Source organism: Staurois parvus, unplaced genomic scaffold (assembly GCF_062004578.1).
Source record: "Staurois parvus isolate SC_StPar_1 unplaced genomic scaffold, SC_StPar_1.0 ptg000882l, whole genome shotgun sequence".
Taxonomy (NCBI): Eukaryota; Metazoa; Chordata; class Amphibia; order Anura; family Ranidae; genus Staurois; species Staurois parvus.
The window spans coordinates 1,026-26,250 of NW_028318678.1; the positions used below are offsets into that span (position 1 = coordinate 1,026).

At 46.6% G+C, this 25,225-nt stretch overlaps 1 protein-coding gene across 3 annotated transcripts in view; it reads left to right on the top strand.

Annotated features, from left to right (window-relative positions):
- Positions 1 to 242: 242 nt before the first annotated feature.
- The window catches only part of PRPSAP2 (phosphoribosyl pyrophosphate synthetase associated protein 2), an 80,995-nt gene continuing 56,012 nt past the window's right edge, over positions 243 to 25,225 (top strand). Inside the window, exons 1-4 of one of the 3 annotated variants that reach the window (XM_089656006.1) lie at positions 243 to 372; positions 4,960 to 5,012; positions 12,631 to 12,697; positions 23,588 to 23,760. In XM_089656006.1, the coding sequence (XP_089512132.1) occupies positions 290 to 372; positions 4,960 to 5,012; positions 12,631 to 12,697; positions 23,588 to 23,760 (376 nt within the window). In that variant the 5' untranslated portion in view covers positions 243 to 289. Of the gene's footprint in view, positions 373 to 4,959; positions 5,013 to 12,630; positions 12,698 to 13,819; positions 14,518 to 16,599; positions 16,848 to 23,587; positions 23,761 to 25,225 lie in introns of those variants that run through there. The other 2 variants (XM_089656008.1, XM_089656007.1) reach the window with 2 other exon arrangements.

The following is a 25,225-nucleotide window of genomic DNA, read 5'->3' on the forward strand; positions in this document are numbered from 1 at the left end:
CCTCTTTTGCTCTCTTCCCCTTCTTCTTGCTCTGTGCCCCAGTTTTTTACCTACCCCCCCCCCTCCAAAACACCTAGGGTGAGGAAGTGAGGTGAAATCTTCCCAGCAACATAACAAACAGCATTAAGAACTTGACAGAAGTCTTTTTTTTTTCTTCACAAGTCTATCTAGATCTAACAAAGTTTTGGGAGGAGTAGAACTTTAAAACTCATAATGATGTTCTTCTTGTTTTCCTCAGGAGGACAGTCGGCCCTGCTGTTTGCATGCGACTTTGCAAGACTCTCCGAAGATGAACGTTACCAAGGGTGGCCTGGTGCTCTTCTCTGCCAATTCCAATGCTTCCTGCGTCGAGCTGGCCAAGAGGATTGGAGAGTAAGTATGACTGTCCTTCCTCTGTAATAGGCTGCTTTCTCTCTACATGCCTGACCTTGGAGCATCTCCGTTCTCCTTGCAGGCTGGACGCCATCCCAATGATTCCAGACTTGTGAATTGTTGGGGCAAAGTGTTAATACTTTTCTGCTATACTGTAGACATGATTACCTGGCACTGACTAATGCAGCAGTGATTCACCATATTTATTATGCTTTCCATACGTATTGCAGCATTCAGGGTCATATTTGCAGAAGATCCAGAGATTTCAATAACATCTCTAGCTACGTTTGCTCATTTTTGCTAAATTACTTTATAACTAAAGATTAAAGCTGAATGAGGAAAGAACAAACAGAGGGCGCACCGGCCTAGTGCATTACCATAAAAAATGTTTAATAAGAAATAAAGTAGGTGTTGTACTCACAAACGACAATAAAGTCAAGGCACATCATAAAAGAACAGCTGGGTCAACACTGCGCTGAGTAACAGTCCACAATAGGGAGTGTAGACATCCAATAACCTGACGCGTTTCGAGGACTTGCCTCTTCCTCAGAGCCAAACTTGTGTTTGCTAAAGATTAAAGCTGTCTGTGTTGCCGCTGGGGAGCTCCATGCTCCATTTGCACTGATGACCATTGTCACTGAGACAAAAAGTGGTGGAAAATCCAAAATATTAGGCATTACCAAAACAAGAGGCTTGGCTGAAAATAGGCACCCAATAGGGACCCTTGTTCCTGCGAAGGGGAAGATATCCTCTCAGTTACTGTGGTCTCAAAGTGACAGTGGCTCTTTAAGCAAGGATGAACTACTCCACAAGTTGTTAGAACGCATAGATTTTATCTATCAGTTTTCACTTTCAGAATATGATTGCTTTGCATGCTTGGGGATCTCACTCCTGTAGTCTTATAGCTGTATTTCTGCATTGCCTCTGAATGCTAGTCTCACCAGATTTGGAATAAGATTTTGGTGTTGTGAGCTAAGCGAGCACGCTGTTGTTTTTGCTGGAGTGGAAGCTGTACCTGGGGACCTGCAGTGCAAAGATCTCCCTGCTTCTGCTTCAATCATTCTTTGGATCTTTGCTTTCTCCACCTCTTCTCCTGCTGCTTTTTGAAAATTCCACCACCGTTCATTAGGGGGGCAGCTTTGACATGCAGAACATGGCATAGTAAGTGGGTATTGGGGATAAGATCACCTGAAGAGAGGCCACTGGAAAATACGGGTGACTAGTCCTTTGCCCTCTGCTTGCCTTCCATAGTACAGGTCCTGTTTAAAGGATTGAAACGAATAAGTGAATTGTGCATGGCCATTGCTGCTGATCTGTTTAAATTGTATTCGTTATTTTTTTTTTGGCGTTCCTGCAGACATTTACACCCAAATAATTGATTGTAGAAGTCCAAATTACACCCTTGCTATTGCTTAGTGTGCTAGCAAAAGAGCTGTCTGTCAAAAGCGCAGTGAACATTTTCCAGCTGATCACGAGAGAGTAATAATTGCTCATTGTTTTCTTAAAAGATAGGATGGAATCCAAAACCGGACTGGTATTATGTTGTCAATTTTTTGCTGTACTGCGTGAAGTACATCTGTATCTCTGAGATGTACCTTTCCTGCCACTGATCTCAGAGTGACATTGTGCAGTGGTGTCATTGGTTAACCCCTTCCAGACTGGTGCTGCTGTATTGCATGGCCAGCATTATTCTTTTCAGGATTATTATCCATATTATTCATTCTTGTAGCTAAGCTACAAAGTACTCCTAGTTGTAATATTTCTCTCCTGCAGTTTGCTGCAAAGGTGGGAAAGGAGGGGACAGCATTGTTAACTGGTACATTTTTAAATGCTTTGACTGTTGATAGGCAGAGAGAGCAGAGTGATGACCTCACGAGTTTTCAGGTGCTCATTCGCTAGCCATTTAAAAGTGAAAGTTAGGTTAACGCTGACCAGGGTATCCTCCCTTCCCCTAAGCCAGGGGTAGGCAACCTGCGACTCTCCAGCTGTTGCAGGACTACAAGTTCCATCATGCCTCTGCAAGTCATAGCTGTAACTGTCAGTTTTGTATTGTTGCAATGCCTCATGGGAAATGTAGTTCCACAACAGCTAGAGAGCTGCAGGTTGCTTACCCCAGCCCTAAGCAATACCCCCACCCCATCTTACTGGTGTTTGCAGTAATTTAAAGAAACCAAATCTAATCTCTCCAGATACATGTCTAAATTCTTGGTCATGGGATGTACCATGAATGAAGCCCTCTATCTTCACTGCAGAGCGCGAGATTCCTACTTTGGGTCCCCAGACCCAGGACATGTGGCCTCCTATAGACTGTTCAGGAACGGACTCTTAAGCTCAATAGAGCTGTGGTGAAGGAATCGCAACAAGACTGGCCAACAGCAAGACCAGACTGCAGAAGTGGCTCATGGGTCAGCAATTCCAAAAGAGGTGCTGGCCAGGAACAACTGATGATCCCTTTAATATTGTGGACTCAGGATCCAGTTCTGTAGTCTGGTCTTGCTGTTGACCAATCTTGTTGCCATGCCTTTACTAACAGAGAGCTGTAGTGAAGGAATGGCAACAGAACTGGCCAAGCGCAAGACCAGACTACAGAACTGGATCCTGAGCTTACAATACCAAAGGAGGATCCATCCAGGAACAACTGATGAACCCTCTTAAGTGATAGTAGACCTGTGATGCTGTGCTTCAATCTGGTCTCTCTCCCAACCAGTCCTGTTGTCACCCTTACTTTACAGTCTTCTTGTGACGGAGGTGTAGGTGGGACAGAACACACGCGGAGAGCAGTGGAGCACACAGGGCTTTTATTTAAAGATTTTGAGGGTACACGGTGAGAATAGCAAGGTTTTGGCAAACAAAAGTTAAGTCTGTACCGCAGGGAAGGACACCTGACAAGGAGCACAGAACAGGGCGGAAGACTGGCAGGCAATGGGTAGGTCCGTGCACACAGCAGAAGACAGACTTGTAGGCAATGAGTAAGTCCGGGCCCACAGCGGAAGGCAGCTCTGGCAGGCAATGGGTTATGTCTCAGCACGCAGCAGAAGGGCAAACTGGCAGTCAATGGGTAAGTCCTGGCATACAGCAGAAAGGCAGGCAATGGGTAAGTCCGGGTACACAGCAGAAGGGCAGACTGGCAGGCAATGGGTAAGTCCGGGTACACAGCAGAAGGGCAGACTGGCAGTCTGTGGGTAAGTCCGGGCACACAGCAGAAGGGCAGGCTGGCAGGCAATTGGTAAGTCCGGGCACACAGCAGAAGGGCAGGCTAGCAGGCAATGGGTAAGTCCGGGCACACAGCAGAAGGGCAGACTGGCAGGCAATGGGTAAGTCCGGGCACACAGCAGAAGGGCAGACTGGCAGGCAATGGGTAAGTCCGGGCACAAAGCAGAAGGGCAGACTGGCAAGCAATGGGTAAGTCCGGGCACACAGCAGAAGGGCAGACTGGCAAGCAATTGGTAAGTCCGGGTACACCGCAGAAGGGCAGACTGGCAGTCAAGAGGTAAGTCCGGGTACACAGCAGAAGGGCAGACTGGCATGCAATGGGTAAGTCTGGGCACACAGCAGAAGGGCAGACTGGCAGGCAATGGGTAAGTCTGGCCACACAGCAGAAGGGCAGACTGGCAGTCAAGGGGTAATTCTGGGCACACAGCAGAAGGGCAGACTGGCAGTCAATGGGTACGGCCGGGTACACAGCAGAAGGACAGAGCACAGGGTAAAACTTCATGGACTCACCAGCCAGCAGTGGCCTCAGTAGAGGAAGTCTAGGCAGATAGACACCAACTCCTCATGGGTCTTCAGAGGGCTGTGTGTCTTGGCCGCAGCTTCAAGACCATACAGACACTGTAGAACCACAAGTCCCAGCAGTGCACAAAGCAAAGCACAGTTCAATGCAACACCTAGCAAGGCCTGCAGCCATGAGCTGCTCTCTCCATCCTGACTCAAACTCTGCCCCTTCTCCCCCTATAGGGACAATATATGGCCCTTTCAGTTTGACCAAGCCCCAAGCTCCCGGAGCCCACAGGTCTGGCTTTTCACAGTCACAGGACACCATGCTGTTTTCGCTCCCTGCTGGGATAAATCTCATCTCCCACCCATGCGGGGCACAGGAACTTCAAATTATAAACAAAGCAGACAAGCTGACTGTTGGCTACATGTGTTAATTTCAACAAAACAACACGAAAATAAAATAATATATCTGCTGTCCGAATCACTGCTTTGGTTTCCAATCATAGATGGAATGGTTGGGAATGAGGTGAGTAAGGAGGAGGATGGGGACAATGGCAACAGCATTGTTCAGTGATCACTATCAAATAACAGTTGCTAGCAGCTTGGACTCGTGGTGTTCGGCCCCTTTCTTTGAGACCACCACAGTAAGTAGCTGCTGGGTCACAGCACTGTTCAGCTTCACTGGAAATTTCACATTTACCTTACATTGACATGTACAGTCCCCGTACTGGTTTGTGATGCTAAAAAAATATTTGGAGTATATGACACGAGTAGACCTGTATTCTGGTGCATTCATACAAGTTTTGGTGAAATGTTGGTCTTCTGCCTGAGGGCATTAAGGAGTTAACTATATTTTTCCTCTTTTTCTAGGCGTTTGGGAGTTGAACTTGGCAAGGTCCTGGTGTACCAGGAGCCAAACAGAGGTGAGCCGTCTCCAGCCAATTCCTTTCCTGCATCTCGCTGTACAGTTTCCAGACTCTTCTGTGTACCTATTAGTTGGCCTTTAAAAGACTAAGCGGTAAAACCGGTCATCCTGTATGAGAGAGAGCAATCTTGTCTCTTAAAGGCGACCAGTAACCTTTCCTTCCATTGTGTTCTAAGCTGCACTAAAAAAGCATTTTTAATACAGGGAAGGAAATAAGTATTTGATCCCCTGCTGATTTTGAATGTTTGCCCACTTTGAAAAAGCACGTTAAGGTCCTGCAGTGGCCTAGCCAGTCTCCAGACCTTAATCCGATTGAAAATCTGTGGAGGGAGCTGAAAGTTCGAGTTGCCAAATGTCAGCCACCAAACCTTAATGACTTGGAGAGGATCTGCCAAGAGGAGTGGGACAACATCCCTCCTGAGATGTGTGCAAACCTGGTGGCCAACTCCAGGAAACGTGTGACCTCTGTGATTGCCAACAAGGGATTTGCCACCAAGTACTAAGTCATGTTATCAGTGTCAGTTGGTGAAAGAGTGCCCCACAGGCCAGATAAGGGCAAGCAAACGTCCACATCTGGTCCCCGGGCTGCAGTTTGGAGATCGCTGCTCAAAAGCTTTGCACAAGCAATCAGCATATAACTTGTGCCATGCAGGTCTCCTGCAGACCTGTCAGTGTAGCTGTGTACTCATACATCCTGTATGGGCAAGCAAACACATTCTGACAGGAAGACTCAATGAACTACCACATCGCTCCACAGTACAGTGGTGGTTCATTGAGAGCTACAAGCTGACAGCCACAAAGGCTGCTGGGACTTGTAGTCTTCTCATCCACAGAATACCGTGAACGAGTGACGCAGGCGCAGCCCCGCATGGCCGCGTTCTTTTAAAATTGTGACAGCTAGCAGGGGTAGAAGATCCCCCGCTAGCTGTCAAAGCTGAGGAGGGGGGGGGGGGGCGTGCAGGGGCTTGTCTGTTCACATCATGTTACACCCTAAATATGGGTGTAACATGTAACAAAAGGTGGACATATCCTTTGAAAAAAAAAAAATTTGGCTTTAAGGCTTAGTGTATTTATATCCTGCTTCCTTAGAGCTCATGCAATAGGTAAGGCATCACTGAGCAAATGTGACCCCAGCACTGATGGAGAGGGGCGGGGGAGGGTCACACTAGGATGCTGTGCAAGCAGCTGACATCCTCCTTATCAACTGATGATGTCATTGGTTGTCAGGACGCCGGCGGCTAGAAGGTGGTAATGGTGCACAATGAAAACCTGTGGCTTTGTGTAACTAGAAGGCAGGCTTGTTCCACCCGCTGGCTTGTATACAAGTTTTGGGCAGTTTTCAGAGATTTTGCCAAGGCACCCCTAAAGAAACCTTAAGGCACCCCAGGGTGCCTGGGTCCCCTGGTTGAGAAAGGCTGTTGTAGAATAACCTCAGACATGATTTGTTCTCCTTAAATAAATCTGTTAGAATCTTAATAATGCCAGAACTCAAGGTCTTTTATGTGCCCTTCCTTTGGAAAGCTCCAGGGAGATGCATTAACCCCATTAGCATATTGGGCAACTGTGCACATAAAAAGGCATAAAGCAATCAATATTTAACCGTAATCGCTCTGTCACGTTGGCATAACCCCAGGAACAGCTGTCCGCTGGATATGTTTAATCTGTATAACGAGGCCGATGGTCTCCTTCATTAGTAAATGAATATAATTCCTCAGTGACCCTCCCATCCAGCCTCGTTTTTTTTTTCGATACTCAAGTGTTGGGGTTTGTCCTCGAGTCATTGGGTCTCGCTGGTGTTGTGACCTTGATTGAGGACTATACAGTCTGGCCCTGCAGCCCTGATGGACCCGATTGTCCGTTCTGTTTTGGCTGTAACTGTTGTGGCTGCATGGCCCGACGTTAGAAGTACTCGTCCCGGCTAATCTTTCTGGCAGCCCTCTATCTCTTTTTTCTGCTTTTTTCACAAGCTGTTTTTCATTTTCTCGATCTGCATGTTCCAGGAACATAGCAAGAGGAAAGTTATCCGTCTTCTCTTACACGCACATAGCAAACACCTTCTGCCCACTCAGTTATTCCCCTCCATTATTTACCTGACCTGAACTCAGCGAAGATTTGCTGTTTTATAGGGAACATTTACAAATATTAAACGTTTACCTGATATTTTGTTTGACTTTCTCCTAATTCTTCTTTGAGTCTCACTCAAGTGTGAGGAATCTGCTGGAAGAAAGATGACCCAAGTATTTGTTATTATTGCCCGGTCCAGATTTCAGATTTATCATCCTTGCAGTTCTGAAGAAGGGGGATTTTCATAAGCTCCAAAATTTGTTGGATTTTCCCTAGCAACCCCGAATAAAATATCGTTCTGAATTTTTATATGTGGAGTCGTTCAATTTCTGATACTCCTATTTAGGTTTTTGGTTTTTTTTGTACTTTTACTGTGCCTCATTGAAAAAAAATGTTGCCTTGTCTTCCTATTCCTGAGTCACAGCATAAAGTGAGAGGAAATATCTTCCACCCCCCCCCCCTCCCCCCTTCAAAGGCTCATTCACATGGGGAACAGACCATGGCTGTCCAAAGCTTGCTGCCTCAACCTCCGCAACATCTCCAAAATATGCCCCTTCCTAACCATTGCACTACAAAGCGTCTAGTTCACTCCCTGGTTATCTCTCGCCTCGACTACTGCAACTCCCTTCTCATTGGATAACCTTTACATAGGCTGTCCCCCTCCAGTCCATCATGAATGCTGCTGCCAGGCTCATCCACCTTACCAACCATTCAGTGTCTGCTACCCCTCTCTGCCAATCCCTCCACTCAGTGTCCTCCATCCCTCTCTGCCAATCCCGCCACTGGCCTCCACTCAGTGTCCTCCATCCCTCTCTGCCAATCCCTCCACTGGCCTCCACTCAGTGTCCTCCACCCCTCTCTGCCAATCCCTCCACTGGCCTCCACTCAGTGTCCTCCACCCCTCCCTGCCAATCCCTCCACTGGCCTCCACTCAGTGTCCTCCACCCCTCTCTGCCAATCCCTCCACTGGCCTCCACTCAGTGTCCTCCACCCCTCTCTGCCAATCCCTCCACTGGCCTCCACTCAGTGTCCTCCACCCCTCTCTGCCAATCCCTCCACTCAGTGTCCTCCACCCCTCTCTGCCAATCCCTCCACTGGCCTCCACTCAGTGTCCTCCACCCCTCTCTGCCAATCCCTCCACTCAGTGTCCTCCATCCCTCTCTGCCAATCCCGCCACTGGCCTCCACTCAGTGTCCTCCATCCCTCTCTGCCAATCCCTCCACTGGCCTCCACTCAGTGTCCTCCACCCCTCTCTGCCAATCCCTCCACTGGCCTCCACTCAGTGTCCTCCACCCCTCCCTGCCAATCCCTCCACTGGCCTCCACTCAGTGTCCTCCACCCCTCTCTGCCAATCCCTCCACTGGCCTCCACTCAGTGTCCTCCACCCCTCTCTGCCAATCCCTCCACTGGCCTCCACTCAGTGTCCTCCACCCCTCTCTGCCAATCCCTCCACTCAGTGTCCTCCACCCCTCTCTGCCAATCCCTCCACTGGCCTCCACTCAGTGTCCTCCACCCCTCTCTGCCAATCCCTCCACTGGCCTCCACTCAGTGTCCTCCACCCCTCTCTGCCAATCCCTCCACTGGCTTCCACTCGCCCAATGAATAAAATTCAGATTACTAAAAACAACTTACAAAGCCATCCACAACCCTGCCTCCAGCTACATCACCAACCTGGTCTCAAAATATCAACCAAACCGCTCTCTTCGATCCTCCCAAGACCTTCTGCTCTCTAGTTCCCATGTCACCTTCTCCCATGCTCGCCTCCACGACTTCTCCTGAGCTACTCCCCTATGGAACTCCCTACCCCAGTCTGTCCGGCTGTCTCCTAATCTATCTACCTTTTAGATGATCCCTAAAAACCTTTCTCTTTTTAGAAGCCTATCCTGCTTCTACCTAGTAAACCGCCATTTATTTCCTCCATCAGCTTCTTTCTGCCAATACCTCTTCTGGTTTCTGCTCACCCAACGAATTCGCTCCAGCAATGTGGCGTTCTCAAGCTGCCCGTCCGGCCACTGACATTTTCAAGCGTCTGGCTTCCAGATCTCAATCGCCGACCGCTGCCATTGGCCAGGCGGGAATGATGTCACTCCTGCGCCTGTGTTTGAGTTCGGTCCAATTCAGCGTTTCCAAATATGTACAGTGAGCTGTGCATGCATGGCTTACTGTACAAGGGCGCGGACATGCAGTTAAGTAGCTTTAATACAGAAGAGACAAAGCATGTCTCTTCTGCTTTAAAAATCCTGCCTGGCCGCCAATTTTAATTCTTAAGCCTAAAGTCCCACTTTAAATTCAAAATACTAACCACAACTTACGAACGCATCCACAACTCTGCCCCCAGCTACATCACTAACCTAGTCTCAAAATACCAATTCTTCTCTTCGATCTCCTGCTTTCTAGCTTCCTTGTCACTTCCTTCCATGCTCACCTCCAGGACTTCTTGAAAGCCTCTTCCATCCTATTGAACTCCCTACCCCAATCTGTCTGACTGTCTTCTGTTGACGTAAACTGTTGGCACTACATAAATCCTGTATCAAAATTATATTGTGTTGATTCTTTTTTTGGAGGTTTTGAGACAGTTCCAGGCTTTCAGGAGGCAATACTGCCCCCTCCTGATTGCAAGGTTTTTTTTTCCATTCCCAATGGGTAGTCTATATTGAACTTCTGTGCTGCAGCTGCCATAGTCATGTTTGACAGTCTCATTGACTATAATTGGTGACTTTGCACACTAAGCGGTGTTAAACTCCTGGTCCTGACAATGTCAACAGAGCTGAACGGCCACCGTGTTTGTTTGTAGATTGAGGGTCGGGAATGTGGCTGTAGGGTGGGGGCTTTTAAAGTACAGATCAACCGCCCAATCTAGCACCTTAGACCAGGGGTGGGCAACTGTGGCCCTCCAGCTGTTGGTGAACTACAAGTCCTATCATGCCTCTGCCTTTGGGAGTAATGCTTGTAACTGTCAGTTTTGCAATGCCTCATGGGACTTGTAGTTATACAACAGCTGGAGCCACAGTTGCCCACCCCTGCCTTAGACAGTTGTCATTAGAACAGGTTGCCCCATTAAAAGAGTTCCCTCTATTAATGTAATGGTGACAACTGTAAAATTTTGTGTTTCGCATTACTTTCTGTCAACAATGGTCGCCGGGAAAAATATAACGGGTGAATCTTCAGAGCAGAATCAGACTGCAAATAAAAAAGGAGAGGGTCGAACCCTTTCACCTTTTATCCAACTGTAAATGTTTTGTCTAAAAATATACTTTTAAAATAAAGCTTTTCAATATACTTTGCATCCAGAAAGTATTCACAGCGCTTAACTTTTGCCACATTTTATGTATTATTCCATTTTTTTCCTCAACATTCTACAAACAATGGCCCACAATGACAACGTGAATTAAAAATAAAAAAACGAAAAAAAAAACCACATGTACATACCGTATATACTCGAGTATAAGCCGAGTTTTTCAGCACATTTTTTGTGCTGAAAAACGGCCCCCTCGGCTTATACTCGAATCAACGTCTCCAGGTGTGGGCGGGATGACATGCCGTCCCTGTCATCTGGACACACCCCCGGGATCAATCCTCGCCGGTGATTGGCCGCCGGAACTGTAGCTCAGGAGAGGCACACAGGCGCCCAATCACCGGTGAGGAGGTGGAGCTTGGAGAGGAGGAGCTGAGCGGCACCGCGAAGATCGAGCGAGTGAAGAGGAGGAGAGCGGCCGGAGAAGGGAGACATCTGACCGGTAAATGTGTACCATGGGAGAGGGAGGGAGCGAGCGAGCCCAGGCTGGAGCAGGGTCACTATTCCTCCCCCCACTGACACCAACGATGGGGCACTATTCCTCCCCCCACTGACACCAACGATGGGGCACTATTCCTCCCCCCACTGACACCAACGATGGGGCACTATTCCTCCCCCCACTGACACCACCGGCTTATACTCGAGTCAATAGTTTTTCCCAGTTTTTTGTGGTAAAATTAGGTACCTCGGCTTATATTCGGGTTGGCTTATACTCGAGTATATACGGTAAGTATTCCCAGCCTTTGCTCAATACTTTGTTGAAGCCCCTTTAGCACCAATTACAGCCTCAAGTCATTTTGAGTATGATACTACAAGCATGGCACACCTATTTTTGGGCAATTTCTCCCATTCTTCTTTGCAGTACCTCTCAAGCTCCATCAGGTTGAAGGGGAGCGTCGGTGCAGAGCCATTTTCAGATCTCTCCAGTGATGTTCAAGTCTGGGCCACTCCAGGACATTCACAGAGTTGGCCTGTAGCCACTCCTTTGTTATGTGGGCTTTGTGCTTAGGGTCGTTGTCCTGTTGAAAGATGAACTGTCGCCCCAGTCTAAGGTCCAAGCGCTTTGGAACAGGTTTTCATCAAGGATGTCTCTGTACAATGCTGCATTCATCTTTCCTTCGATCCTGACTAGTCTCCCAGTTCCTGCCACTAAAAAACATCCCCACAGTATGATTCTGCCACCACCATGCTTCACTGTAGGGATGGTATTGGCCAGGTGGTGAGCGGTGCCTGGTTTCCTCCAGACATGACGCTTGGCGTTCAGGCCAAAGAGTTCAATCTTTGTTTCATCAGACCAGAGAGTTTTGTTTCTCATGGTCTGAAAGTCCCTCAGGTGCCTTTTGGCAAAGTCCAGGCGGGCTGCTATTTGTCTTTTACTGAGGAGTGGCTTCCATCTGGGCACTCCACCATACAGGCCTGATTGGTGGAGAGCAGCAGAGATGGTTGTTCTTCTGGATGTTTCTCCTCTCTCCACAGAGAAATGCTGGAGCTCTTTCAGAGTGACCATCGGGTGCTTGGTTACCTCCGTGGCTAAGGCCCTTCTCCCTCGATCGCTCATTTTGGCCGGGCAGCCCGCTCTAGGAAGATTCCTGGTGGTTCCAAACTTCTTCCATTTACGTATGATGGAGGCCACTGTGTTCATTGGGACCTTCAATGCTGCAGACATTTTTCTGCACCTTTCCCCAGATCTGTGCCTTGATACAATTCTGTCTTGGAGGCCTACGGACAATTCCTTGGACTTCATGGCTTGGTTTGTGCTCTGACATGCACTGTTACCTTTGGTACGTTATATAGACAGGTTTATGCTTTTCCTAATCCTGTCCAATCACCTGAATTTCCCACGGGTGGACTCCAATCAAGTTGTGGAAACATCTCAAGGATGATCAGTGGGAACAGAATGCACCAGAGCTCAATTTTGAGTGTCATGGCAAAAGCTGTGAATACTTATGTACGTTTTTTATTTTTAATAAATTGCAAATATTTCAAAAATAACTTTTTTCACGTTGTCATGGGGTATTGTTTGTAGAAAGTTGAGGAAAAAATTAATTTAATCCATTTTGCAATAAGGCTGTAACATAACAAAATGTGGCAAAAGTTAAGCGCTTTGAATACTTTCTGGATGCACTGTAAAAAAATCTATATTAGTTCATTACAAAATCCTTCTAACATCTGTATTAAAAAAGTAACTTGTGATGCAATGTGTTCTAATGTAGAAGTTCATCATTGTGAAAAAACTTCTCTCTGTTTGAAACCACAGAAACCCGCGTGCAGATTCAGGAGTCGGTGCGAGGGAAGGATGTGTTCATCATTCAGACAGTTTCCAAGTGAGTAGTCGTTTTTTCCGACTTCCCCTTGTTGGATGTCAGAGGTTCTGGCGTCTGACAGTTGAATGGCATAGGTGGGGCTTAAAGTGTATTTAAACCCCAAATCTATTTTTTGGTATGTCGGATATAGTGTCTCACCTTTTTCAGTTTCCTTAAAGGGTAACTGCACTTTTGTGGAGAAAAAAAATAGCAAATTAAAAAAAAATATATATATAGTTCATACAATTGCTTTACAAGTCATATTGTAATTTAATTTTTAATAAAAATTACCTTTCCTTTTCAATCTGCAGCGCTGACGTTTTTCTGTAAAATGCGTTGCAATATGTCTACCTGGAGGTGTTCTGTGCACAAATGCTGCACAGAACATCCCCCAGAAATGTCATTTCTTGCTTGTGTGATTGGCTCATATTATTTTCCCAGAAGTCTGCGCTAAGCCCCGGTTCACATCTATGCGGCCGTGCGGGCCGCGTTTTGTGCAGTCACGAGAGCCCATCCATTTGAATGGACTCCTGTGCCCCGTGACATGCGGAGAAGAAGTCCCTGCACTTCTTCTGAAAGTGCAACCCGGACGGGAACCTCGTTTCCCAGTACGGTTGCATTTTTAAGTGCGGGCGGCGTGCCATTAGAACTAATGGCACCCGCCCGCGGGTCCGCATTTCTCTTTGTGGGTGGTGCGGCTGCATGGATTTTCGTGCGGAGCCGCAGCGGTACTACCTGCACAGATGTGAACCTAGCCTTAGATATAGCTCCAATTTTGTCCTCCAAGGCGGTGTAGAGCGGGCCTCGTGTCCCCAAGGCGGTGTAGAGCGGGCCTCGTGTCCCCCAAGGCGGTGTAGAGCGGGCCTCGTGTCCCCCAAGGCGGTGTAGAGCGGGCCTCGTGTCCCCCAAGGCGGTGTAGAGCGGGCCTCGTGTCCCCCAAGGCGGTGTAGAGCGGGCCTCGTGTCCCCCAAGGCGGTGTAGAGCGGGCCTCGTGTCCCCCAAGGCGGTGTAGAGCGGGCCTCGTGTCCCCCAAGGCGGTGTAGAGCGGGCCTCGTGTCCCCCAAGGCGGTGTAGAGCGGGCCTCGTGTCCCCCAAGGCGGTGTAGAGCGGGCCTCGTGTCCCCCAAGGCGGTGTAGAGCGGGCCTCGTGTCCCCCAAGGCGGTGTAGAGCGGGCCTCGTGTCCCCCAAGGCGGTGGAGAGCGGGCCTCTCCTCATGTCTCCCACGGCAGGGGAGAGCCGACCTCTCCTCGAGTCCCCCGCTGCGGTGGAGAGCGGGTGTCTCCTCTCAGCGGAGGAGAGCGGACCTCTCCTGCACCTGTCCCCTCAGCGGTGCTGCCAGTGTAATGGCAGTGCCGAAGAAGCCGGAAGTCAGAAATCGGAACACGGCTTCACAATGAGGCTTGGAGCACAGGTGGAGTCGCTCCATCTGTGCTCACAACACAAGGATTTTCCCTCGCATTTGGCGAGCGGCTTTTTCAAGCTCTTTTTTAAGCCATCTTCTTTTAGTCTGTTGCGAAGTTTCTTTCTTGGAGGAAGCAGTAACACAAGTGGGTGCATTAGCCCTTTAATCCCAAATGATGCCAAAGCCAGTGTAGCTTTTTTTTTTTACGGGAACTGATCTCGAGTTCTTGATTTTTGTTTGTGTGTTACAATGGGTCACATAGCGCAGCAGAAAACTAACCCACATCATTCACATTCCACTGAGACACACAAGGGTCCTACTGCGCTAGCAGAGTACAATAAAGCTTTTGTTCAGCAATTATTTTTTGATGACTGGTAGAGGTGCTTAAACTAAAGCGAATCTTTTTTTTTTTTTTCCCGACATCGAGTGTTCATCAAATGTAAGTTCATCTAAAATTCCCTCATTTGTTCAGTATTGTTCAGATTGCACCCTGAGGATTTCTATGAATGCATGTGTAGGTTTGCTGAACATTTTAAAGAGAGTCTGTTCATCTGAAACTGAACCAATTTTGGGTGTGTGCCAAAGGGATAAACCTCCCATGGTTCTCAGCCCATTTAGCCCCAAGACCTATTTAGTACGAAAGTAAGATAAACCTTATCAGGGCTGGTCGGTTCTATTGCAAGGCAAATCTTTCAGTTTGTCCTTTGAGAATGCAAAAATGAATCACTGTAGGGTTCATGGCTGTTTTTTTTTTACAAAGGCGCTGAATTTGAGAATGTGGAAATGAAGCTCAGTATGATCCATGGCTGTAAACACTACCCTCCTTGTGTGGTCCGTCTTTGGACTGTGGGACAAACTAGAAGCTGTATGAAGGGCTGCCGTGCATTATGCACTCTAGTAAGATTGAAGTCGAAATATGGCGTCCCATTAAAAAAAAATACGGGTGTATCTCAATAAATTAGAATATCATCAAAAAGGTCATTTATTTCAGTAATTCAAAAAGTGAAACTCGTATAGATTCACTACACACAGAGTGATCTAGTTCAAGCATTGCTTTCTTTTCATTTTGACGATTATGGCTTACAGCTAGGGAAAACCCAAAATTCAGTATCTCTGAAAATCAGAATACAGGTGCACCTCGGTTTACGAATTTAATGCGTTCTCCGGGATGTTTCGTATTGCAAAAAATTTCATAAGCCGAAACACGGTTTCCCATAGGAATGCATTGAAAACAAATTAATCCACTCCGGAGGTCAGAAAAAAGTAAAAAAAAAAAATTGCTGTCACTATAGGTTAGTGCCGGTTTTTAATTATAATTATCGGCTTTTTTTTTCTTTCTTCACTATAGCTCAGAGAATCAGCTGTCACTTTCCCCCCAGCTAAAAGAAAGAAAGTTTCCTTTTAGTTTATTTCCCCAAGTTAAAGGAAACAATGTTTCTTTTTATTTTGTTTCCTGAAGTAAAAGAAACAAAGTATCCTTTAGCTCCAGGGAAAGTGACAGCTACTTCTGTGAGCTATAGTGATGGAAAAAAAAAGCCGGAAACTGAATTTAAAAATCGGCACCGACATACACTTCGTATTGCAAAAAAAATTTGTAAACCGAGGCATTATTTTCAATGGATTTTTCATTCGTAAACCGAAAATTACATTAACCGAGGCATTCGTAAACCGAGGTACACCTGTAATACATAAGACCAACAAAAAAAGGTATTTGTTACTTTTTGGCAGTGTGGGCAGTATAGCTCAGAAAATCAGCTGTCACTTTCCCCCAAGCTAAAAAAAAGTTTCCTTTCCTGAGATAAAAGAAACAATGTTTCCTTTTAGTTTGTTTCCTGAGATAAAAGAAACAAAGTATCCTTTAGCTCCGGGGAAAGTGACAGCTAATTCTGTGAGCTATAGTGAAGAAAAAAAAAAAAAAAGCCGGCAATTGCATTTAAAAATCGGTACCGACATACACTTCGTATTGCCAAAAAAATTAGTAAACCGAGGCGTTATTTTCAATGGATTTTGCATTCGTAAACTGACAATTACGTTAACCGAGGCGTTTGTAAACTGAGGTACGCCTGTATTACATAAGACCAATAAAAAAAAGGATTTTTAATACAGAAATATTGGCTTACTGAAAGGTATGTCCGTGTACATGATAGTAGGGATTCGATATTTGGTCGAGGCTCCTTTTGCATGAATTACTGCATCAGTGCACGTGGCATGGTGACAATCGGCCTGTGGCACTGCTGAGGTGTTATGGAAGGTGTTTGATAGCAGCCTTCAGCTCTTCTGCATTGTTCAGTCTCATGTTTCTCATCTTCCTCTTGACAATACCCCACAGATTCTCTATGGGGCTTAGGTCAGGCGAGTTTGCTGGCCAATCAAGCACAGTGATACCATGATCATTAAACCAGGTATTTGTTACTTTTGGCAGTGTGGGCAGGTGCCAAGTCCTGCTGGAAAATGAAATCCGCATCTCCATAAAGGTGGTCAGCAGAGAGAACCATGAAGTGCTCTAGAATTTCCTGATAGAGGGCTGCGCCGACTTTTGACTTGATAAAACACAGTGGACCAACACCAGCAGATGACATGGCTCCCCAATCATCACTGACTGTGGAAACTTCACATTGGACCTCATGCAACTTGGATTATGTGCCTCTCCACTCTTCCTCCAGACTCTGGGACCTTGATTTCCAAATGAAATGCAAAATTTACTTTCATCCAAAAAAGAGGACATTTGACCACTGAGCAACAGTCCAGTCCTTTTTCTCCTTAGCCCAGGTAAGGCGCTCCTGACGTTGTCTTTGGTTCAGGAGTGGCTTGACACAAGGAATGCGACTGCTGTGGCCCATTGTCTGGATACGTCTGTGTGTGGTGGCTCTTGAAGCACTGACACCAGCCGTAGTCCACTCCTTGTGAATCTCCCCCAAATTCTTGAATGGCCCTTGCTTCACAATCCTCTCATGGCTGCGGTTTTCCCTGTTGCTTGTGCACCTTTTTCTGCCATACTTTTTCCTTTCATTCAACTTTCCTTTAATATGCTTGGATACAGCACTCTGTGAACAGCCAGCTTCTTTAGCAATGACCTTTTGTAACTTGCCCTCCTTGTGGAGGGTGTCAAGAACTGTTTTATAGGCAACTGTCAAGTCAGCAGTCTTCCCCATTATTGTGTAACCTACTGGACTGAGAGACCATTTAAAGGCTCAGGAGACATTTACAGGTTGTTTGAGTTAATTAGCTGATTAGCGTGATACCATGAGTGTACAATATTGAACTTTGTCACAAAATTATAATTTTCTGAGATACTGAATTTTGGGTTTTCACTGGCTGTAAGCCATAATCATCAAAATTAAAAGAAGGGAATGCTTGAAATGTATCACTCTGTGTGTAATGAATCTGTATAATATATGAGTTGCACTTTTTGAATTGAATTACTGAAATAGATTAGGTTTTTGAAGATATTTTAATTTATTGAGGTGTACCTGTATGGGCTGCAGAACTTAATCATAGGAGCTTCTGCATTTATCATTTGACCACAAATTACCCCTTGATTCTTCCTGTGAAGTCCACCTAATCACAGCTTCTTGTGATGAGGACAACACTGCTGCACTGCTCCTAAATCCAAAGCAGCCTTGACCCCCCCAGTGTAGGCTGTGACTGTTTAGGGATGAAAAGATGTTCCAAGGGGCATGGCTAACAGCACTGTCACTGCTGATTCATAAGCCTGTACCTTGTCAATTAGCAGGGTGCCACACCTAGGGCTGCCCACTGCTTTCTGGATTGGCAGAAATTATTGAGCTACTTAGACCCTCCCACTTTTGGCATCTCATAGTAACTGGATCCGAAGTCTGTTTAGACCAGCGGTCTCCAAACTGCGGCCCTTTGCTTGCCTTTATCTGGCCCTTGGGGCACTTTTCCTCCCACTGATACAAGACACTATTTCTCTCACTGACACCAGCAAAGGGGTATAATTCCTGCTACTAACATCAACAATGGGGTGCTATTTTTCCCATAGACACCGGTGATGGGGCACTATTCCTCAAACTGACACCAACTCATTCTGGAAGAGGATTTTTCTATCTAGGGGATTGGAACAGCCTGTTCCGGTACAGCTCAGTTACTGCGCTGACACTTGGGACCACCTGCTTAGCTCACAAACAAAAACAATGACATTTTTATAACTGTCTTGCACTGTAGTATGCTTCTTTTCAACATCTCTCTACCACAGCATTTTGGATTTTTGTGGTTTGTTTCAATTTTATTATTATTTTTTTTGTCACTATTGCTTACATTGGCACCAACAATGGGGAATTTTTTCTTCCACTGACACCAACAATGGGACACAATTCCCCTCCCACTGATACCAACAATGGGGCACTGTTCCCCCCCCCCCCACTGACACCAACAATGGGGTACTGTTCCCCCCCCCCACTGACACCAACAATGGGGTACTGTTCCCCCTACTGACACCAACAATGGGGTACTGTTCCCCCTACTGACACCAACAATGGGGCACTGTTCCCCCCTACTGACACCAACAATGGGGCACTGTTCCCCCCACTGACACCAACAATGGGGCACTGTTCCCCCCCACTGACACCAACAATGGGGCACTGTTCCCCCCCACTGACACCAACAATGGGGCACTGTTCCCCCCCACTGACACCAACAATGGGGCACTGTTCCCCCCCACTGACACCAACAATGGGGCACTGTTCCCCCCCACTGACACCAACAATGGGGCACTGTTCCCCCCCACTGACACCAACAATGGGGCACTGTTCCCCCCCACTGACACCAACAGTGGGGCACTCTTCCCCCCCACTGACACCAACAGTGGGGCACTGTTCCCCCCCACTGACACCAACAGTGGGGCACTGTCCCCCCCCACTGACACCAACAGTGGGGCACTGTCCCCCCCCCACTGACACCAACAGTGGGGCACTGTCCCCCCCCCACTGACACCAACAGTGGGGCACTGTCCCCCCCCCACTGACACCAACAATGGGGCACTGTCCCCCCCCCCCACTGACACCAACAATGGGGCACTGTCCCCCCTCCACTGACACCAACAATGGGGCACTGTCCCCCCCCCCACTGACACCAACAATGGGGCACTGTCCCCCCCCCACTGACACCAACAATGGGGCACTGTCTCCCCCCCACTGACACCAACAATGGGGCACTGTTCTTCCCCCCCCCCTCCTTCCACTGACACCAGCAATGGGACACTATTTCCCTCACTGACACCAGCAATGGGACACTACTCCTCCCACTGACACCAACAATGGGGAATTTTTTTCTTCCACCGACTCCAACGATGGGGCACTGTTCCTCCCAGTGACACCAACAACAGGGCACTATTCCTCACTCTAATACCCAAGATGAGTTTTTTATGCCCACGGACACCAAGACAATTTCTGCTCCTAATGCCCACAGTTCAGCCCCCATAAAGTCTGAAGGACAGTAAACTGGCCCTTGGTTTACAAGGTTTGGAGACCCCTGGTTTAGACTGTCACATGGGGAGCCTTTTAAAAGGACTTCTTAACTGAAAGGATGAGGCCTCATTCACACAGTGCATACCCTGCACAAGGGCCATTTTTACCCGCAGGGGGATGTACATGTGTTTCATGCATCCCCAGTGTAGGCAGCCTCTTTAATGTCTATCGGATCACAGCAGCCGCACCCAATTTGACATCCATGTAGGTGCATGGCCTCAAACGCACACAGTCTGTATGTGGGGCCGTGCACCCCCCATGGATGTCAAATTGGGAGCAGCAGCAGTGTTTGTCCCAACAGGTATCAAAGGGACACCCCCGTGTGGGTAAACGCGGCCCTCGCACAGGGTGCACATTAATATGCCCCATGTGAATGAGGTTTAAGAGCTGATTCACACATGTCCAGGGGCGGACTGACAACTCATGGGGCCCTCGGGCAATAGGGGATCATGGGGCCCCTGTGTCCTTGCCCAAACTCAAAAAAGCCCATGAAAAAAGTACCAGGGGCATCTCATGGGGCCCCCTACTGACCCCAGGCCCTCGGGCAGTGCCCAAGTTTCCAAATGGTCAGTCCGCCCCTGCACATGTGCGATGCCGATTGAAGCACAGGTTTCACAGCTAATTGGTATGTTCACCCGTTCAGGTCAGGTTCAGGACAGGATTAGCTCAGGATCTTATCCTGTTCACACATATACTGTATAGAAACTGTTCCCAATAGAGTCAATAGACTGTAATCCGCACCTGAACTGGACCGCACTGCTCAGAAATCGGACATGACTCTTTTTAACCACTTCAAGTCCGGACACTTTCACCCCCTTCCTGTCCAGGCCAATTTTCAGCTTTCAGCGCTGTCACACTTTGAATGACAATTGTGCCGTCATGCAACACTGTAGCCATTTGAATTTTTTAGCATTTTTTTGAGACAGATCAAACTTTATTTTGGTGGTATTTATTCACCACTGGGATTTTAATTTTTTTTGCTATATAAACGAAAAAGTCCACAATTTTTGAAAAAGTGTTTTTCTTATAAAAGTTTGCAAATAAATTATCTTTCTTTATAAATCTTGGCCAAAATGTATTCAGTTATCTTTTTAGTAAAAAAAAATAACCCCAATTAGTTTATAACCAAAAATTATAATTTAAAAAAAAAATTTTTTTTTACATTTTTATTATTTTTTTAGATTATTTGGTTTTTTTTTTGTTTTGTTTTTTTTGTTTTTTTACATACTGTCACCCTAGCAGTACAGTGTCACCATAGTGACACTGTACTACTTGGTGGGGGGTGATGAAGATTTTTTTTTTTTACACTTATTGCTCTTACACCCATAAAGGCTGTAAAAGCAATCATTTCTCCTTCTCTCTGGCTGCATTCTTGCAGCCATTGAGAAATACTGTGTGAGCTGTGATTGGTCACAGCTTGTCACATGGTACAAGGCTGTTGTGAATAGCCTTGTACCCAGAAGCGGACTGACAACTCATGGGGTCCCCGGGCAATAGGGGATCATAGGGCCCCTGTGGCCTTGCCCAAACTCAAAAAAGCCTATAAAAAAGGTACCAGGGGCATCTCATGGGGCCCCCTACTTACCCCGGGCCTTCAAGCAGTGCCCAAGTTTCCAAATGGTCAGTCCGCCCCTGCTTGTACCATGTGATCTCTGTGATCATTCACAGATTTCACACGTAGTAAGCAATGATGTCAGAAGTGACATCTTGCTTACACCTATTCATGTGATCACTGATTGGCCAACCAGTGATCACGTGATTGGGACCTCATGCAGAGGTCCCGTACAGCGATCTGTGTTCCGTGGTGCCATGCGCACAATCCAAAATGGCGGGCGCCGTTTATGAACAGCAACTCGCCCCTGAACTGCCACCGTTCGGACGGGAAGTGCCACCGGCCGGACGGGAAGTGGTTAAAACCGCACTGAATACGTTTTATACGTTTTATACTTTTATCCTAGTTGCAGTGTTTCCTGGACAGTATTCGCTATTGATAATGACCAGGGGCGGACTGAACATTTAGAAACTTGGGCACTGCCCGAGGGCCCGGGGTCAGTAGGGGGCCCCATGAGATGCCCCTGGCACCTTTTTCATAGGCTTTTTTGAGTTTGGGCAAGGACACAGGGGCCCCATGATCCCCTATTGCCCGGGGGCCCCATGAGTTGTCAGTCCGCCCCTGTAGATGAGGCTTGTCATCTGGAGCTGCACAACTGCTTCCATTTGGAATGACGCATTAGAAGTTGGAATATGTTTTTCTATTACAGCTAGAGTTAATGTCTCCACAGTAATGTTGGCTGCGATGACAGTGAAAAATAGCATGAGAGCTTGTGCCATAAAGAGCATTGTGTAATAATCTACTGATTCAGATACAACCTTATATAGGGATTTCTTGGAGTGAATTGTGAGCGAGCTAATACAAAAAATCTTTGCTCAGGAGTCAGATTTTAATGTCCAAAGGCATGACATTTTTCACCTGCGGACATCCACTATCACACTCTGATATAAGGCAGCTTCCCTAGCGGTCTGATTATGTCAGTATTTCTGTGCTCAAAGCGGTACATTGTTTTCAATGGAAAGTTGTTGTTTTTTTTTTTATTGTAGGCCTGTAATTTTTAGGAATAACTCACTGAAATCTGTCCGAACAAGAGTCTAGTAAACATCCCGGGTAAGATAAAATTTGAAACCCGAAAACATAAATTATAATTTAATAAATAAAAATAAAAAATACTAATAATAATAAATGTAATTCAATATTGTAATCAAACCAAAAACACTGAAATTTTAAATAGAGCGCCAAGTTCGCGCACCGTTGAGTTCAGTCGCAAAACGTTTTCAGTGTCTGATGAGGAATTTCCCCCACGAATCATTATCACTCAATTCTGCAAGTGGTTCTGATTTACTATCGCTGTTCTCTAGCCGGTCTAAAACCGCTTTTGACCTAAAGGGACACTTTTTGGACTCCATGGACGTTTCTCAGTTTCCAGGCAGAAAGAACAGTAAAAATGCAGGCAGGGCGCAGGACAAAGCACTCGGGACAAAATGTATGTGAAATGGTTTGATACAGAAATGTAAGAATATAAAATTTTAGTGTATTGAGTGAATGGACAATTTTGACATTTTTGAATTTCCCGCCGGTTCCGTCCCCCGTGTGTCCCGACGCTCGCAGGGAATGGAACCCAGAAGACGGATGCCGGCATCGGCCGGAGAACATGGCTGGGGACACTGCAGAGGGGACATCGCGGGACCAAAGGACAAGGTAAGTGAAACAGGGATCGCTGGAGAAGCGCTGCAGTGTATTCCAGTGTAGCTCGGGGTTACAGCTTCTGGTACTGAAAGTTAACCCCGAGCTACACTCTGGAATACCGCCAGGGGAGGTTAAAGTTGATATACAAATTCCTGTATAACAGTCTAAACAAGGACCAAATCCAGTTACTGTGAAACTTTCATTACCTCCCCTGACTGAGCCAAATCCTCCTTTATTTATGTCTCACACGTTCTCCTTCCCAGGCACTGCAGCTCACAGTGGGAGGGTATTCAGCATTAGAGGCAGTGCTGTCAATCCAAAGAGCAGTGGGTGGGGCTGGGTGTGGCCAGGTGCTTACAGGCTAGTGAATCAACATTACTGATGCTGATAGCTACACCCCCTACAACATTTTCTCCAACTAGTGCAAGCAGACAAAACCTACATGAGTGGTAACTCTGTCCTGAACTTAGGAGCAGTGCAGCATCATTGCCGCCCCATGACAGGAAGCTGATCCTAGATTGTAAGCTCCAAGGATCAGGGCCCTCCTATCCCTCTTGTATTGAACTGTATTGTTGCTGTATTGTCTCCCGTTATATTGTAAAGCGCTGAGCAAACTGTTGGCGCCATATAAATCCTGTATAATAATGTGGAGGACAATGCTGGAGCATACAGTGGGTGAGTACAACATTGGGACCATTTGTTTTTTCTTTTTAGAATTAAAGTGCTGGCATTCAAAATATGCCATTTTGCTTTATTTTGTCTTCTTCTTTCTTTCATTTCAGAGACGTGAACACCACAATCATGGAGCTATTAATCATGGTTTATGCCTGCCGGACGTCATGCGCCAAGACGATCAGCGGCGTCATCCCTTACTTCCCCTACAGCAAGCAGTGCAAGATGAGGAAGAGGGGCTCCATTGTCTCCAAGCTGTTGGCCTCCATGATGTGTAAAGCTGGTAAGGAAGCGTGCCCATGTATATATGTGCGGTTCCCCCATTGTAGTGGCAGGGTGCCGTGTATGGAAGTCTTGTACCTACCTTGGAAGATGTATGCAGGCCATGAACATGCCTCCACAACTCACCAGCTATTCACAATAAATAAACAATAGAAAAGTAAACTGGAGAAGAAAAATCTTCACCAGCAACCATTATCGGCACACCGCGAGACGTAATTAAATATAAACAGATTTTTTTTTTTTTTTACAATTTCTTGGTACAAAAAAACATCCAACACAATAAAATCAAGTGAAAACAAAGATAGCTTCTACTGGATTGGTATAATCGCTAGCCTATTGTAATGTGCGCATTAATAAAAGATAAGCAGAATATATGCGCAGGCATGCTTGTCCAAATCCAGATATGTCAATGCATTTTGCAAATAGATAGCTTCATGAGGACAATGAGTGTATACAAACTGAAATGAAGATATGGCACTGAAAAGTCTGGCAGGCGGATATAGGGACAGAGCTAAGGCGAGGGAGTGGAAGGCAAGAGATCCCCTCTATCGATTATATAGTATGCAAAGACGATCAATATGCATACCCATTCAGTGGGTCACAGCAGGAATGAGGCATGTCTATACTGAAGATACAATAATTAGGATCCAGAGTACAGATATAAACCACTCGATAGTTTGGGGTCCTACCCTCCGGAGCAGGGGCGCAAAGAGATTGAATGGACCAACAAGAATATGTGATAGCTACAAGGAAAGATATCGCCACTCGAACTCAGAAATATTAAAGGGTCCAGTTGTTCCACTTGGCCAACCATGGGTTGTCATTCTACGGGCGGAGGTACTGGAGACTCTAATGGCCAGGTGGAACAACTGGACCCTTTAATATTTCCGGGATTGAATGGCGATATCTTTACTTGTCGTTTGAGTGGCTATACATATTCTTGTTGGTCCATCATGACTGGATTTAAAGTGCGTTTCCACTTTTGCAGTCAAATTTAAGAACCCCCCCGCTATATGTGCTCCCATTTACACAGCATAACTAAAAAAAAATAATCTCTTACCTTCCTAGGTGTTTGTTGGTTGGAGCAGGCCTTGGACAGACTGTAAGCTACTCTGAACAATTTAAAGGAGACGTAAGGCCAAAGCTCTTTCGGCTATACCTCTCCTATGGATCACGCTTAGAGCCTGAGCCAGCCGCTCCCGCCCTCTGCACAGTCGAGCACTTTCACTGAGCGTTGGAGGGACAGAGCAGAGAGACGATGACTGAGAGTCACCAGCTCTCTGCTCAGTGAAGACTGAGGAATCAGGTCTTTGATTGCTCCCTTTCTTGTTGTAGAGGTGGTGGGACAGATGCAGCATCTGACCGATGTTACATCCACCTAGGTGAGTATGTAGGGTTTTTTTTTTAACCCGTAACCTCTATTTTAAAATGAAAGGAAACTCAATCTGTCCCAAAGAGGGACACAT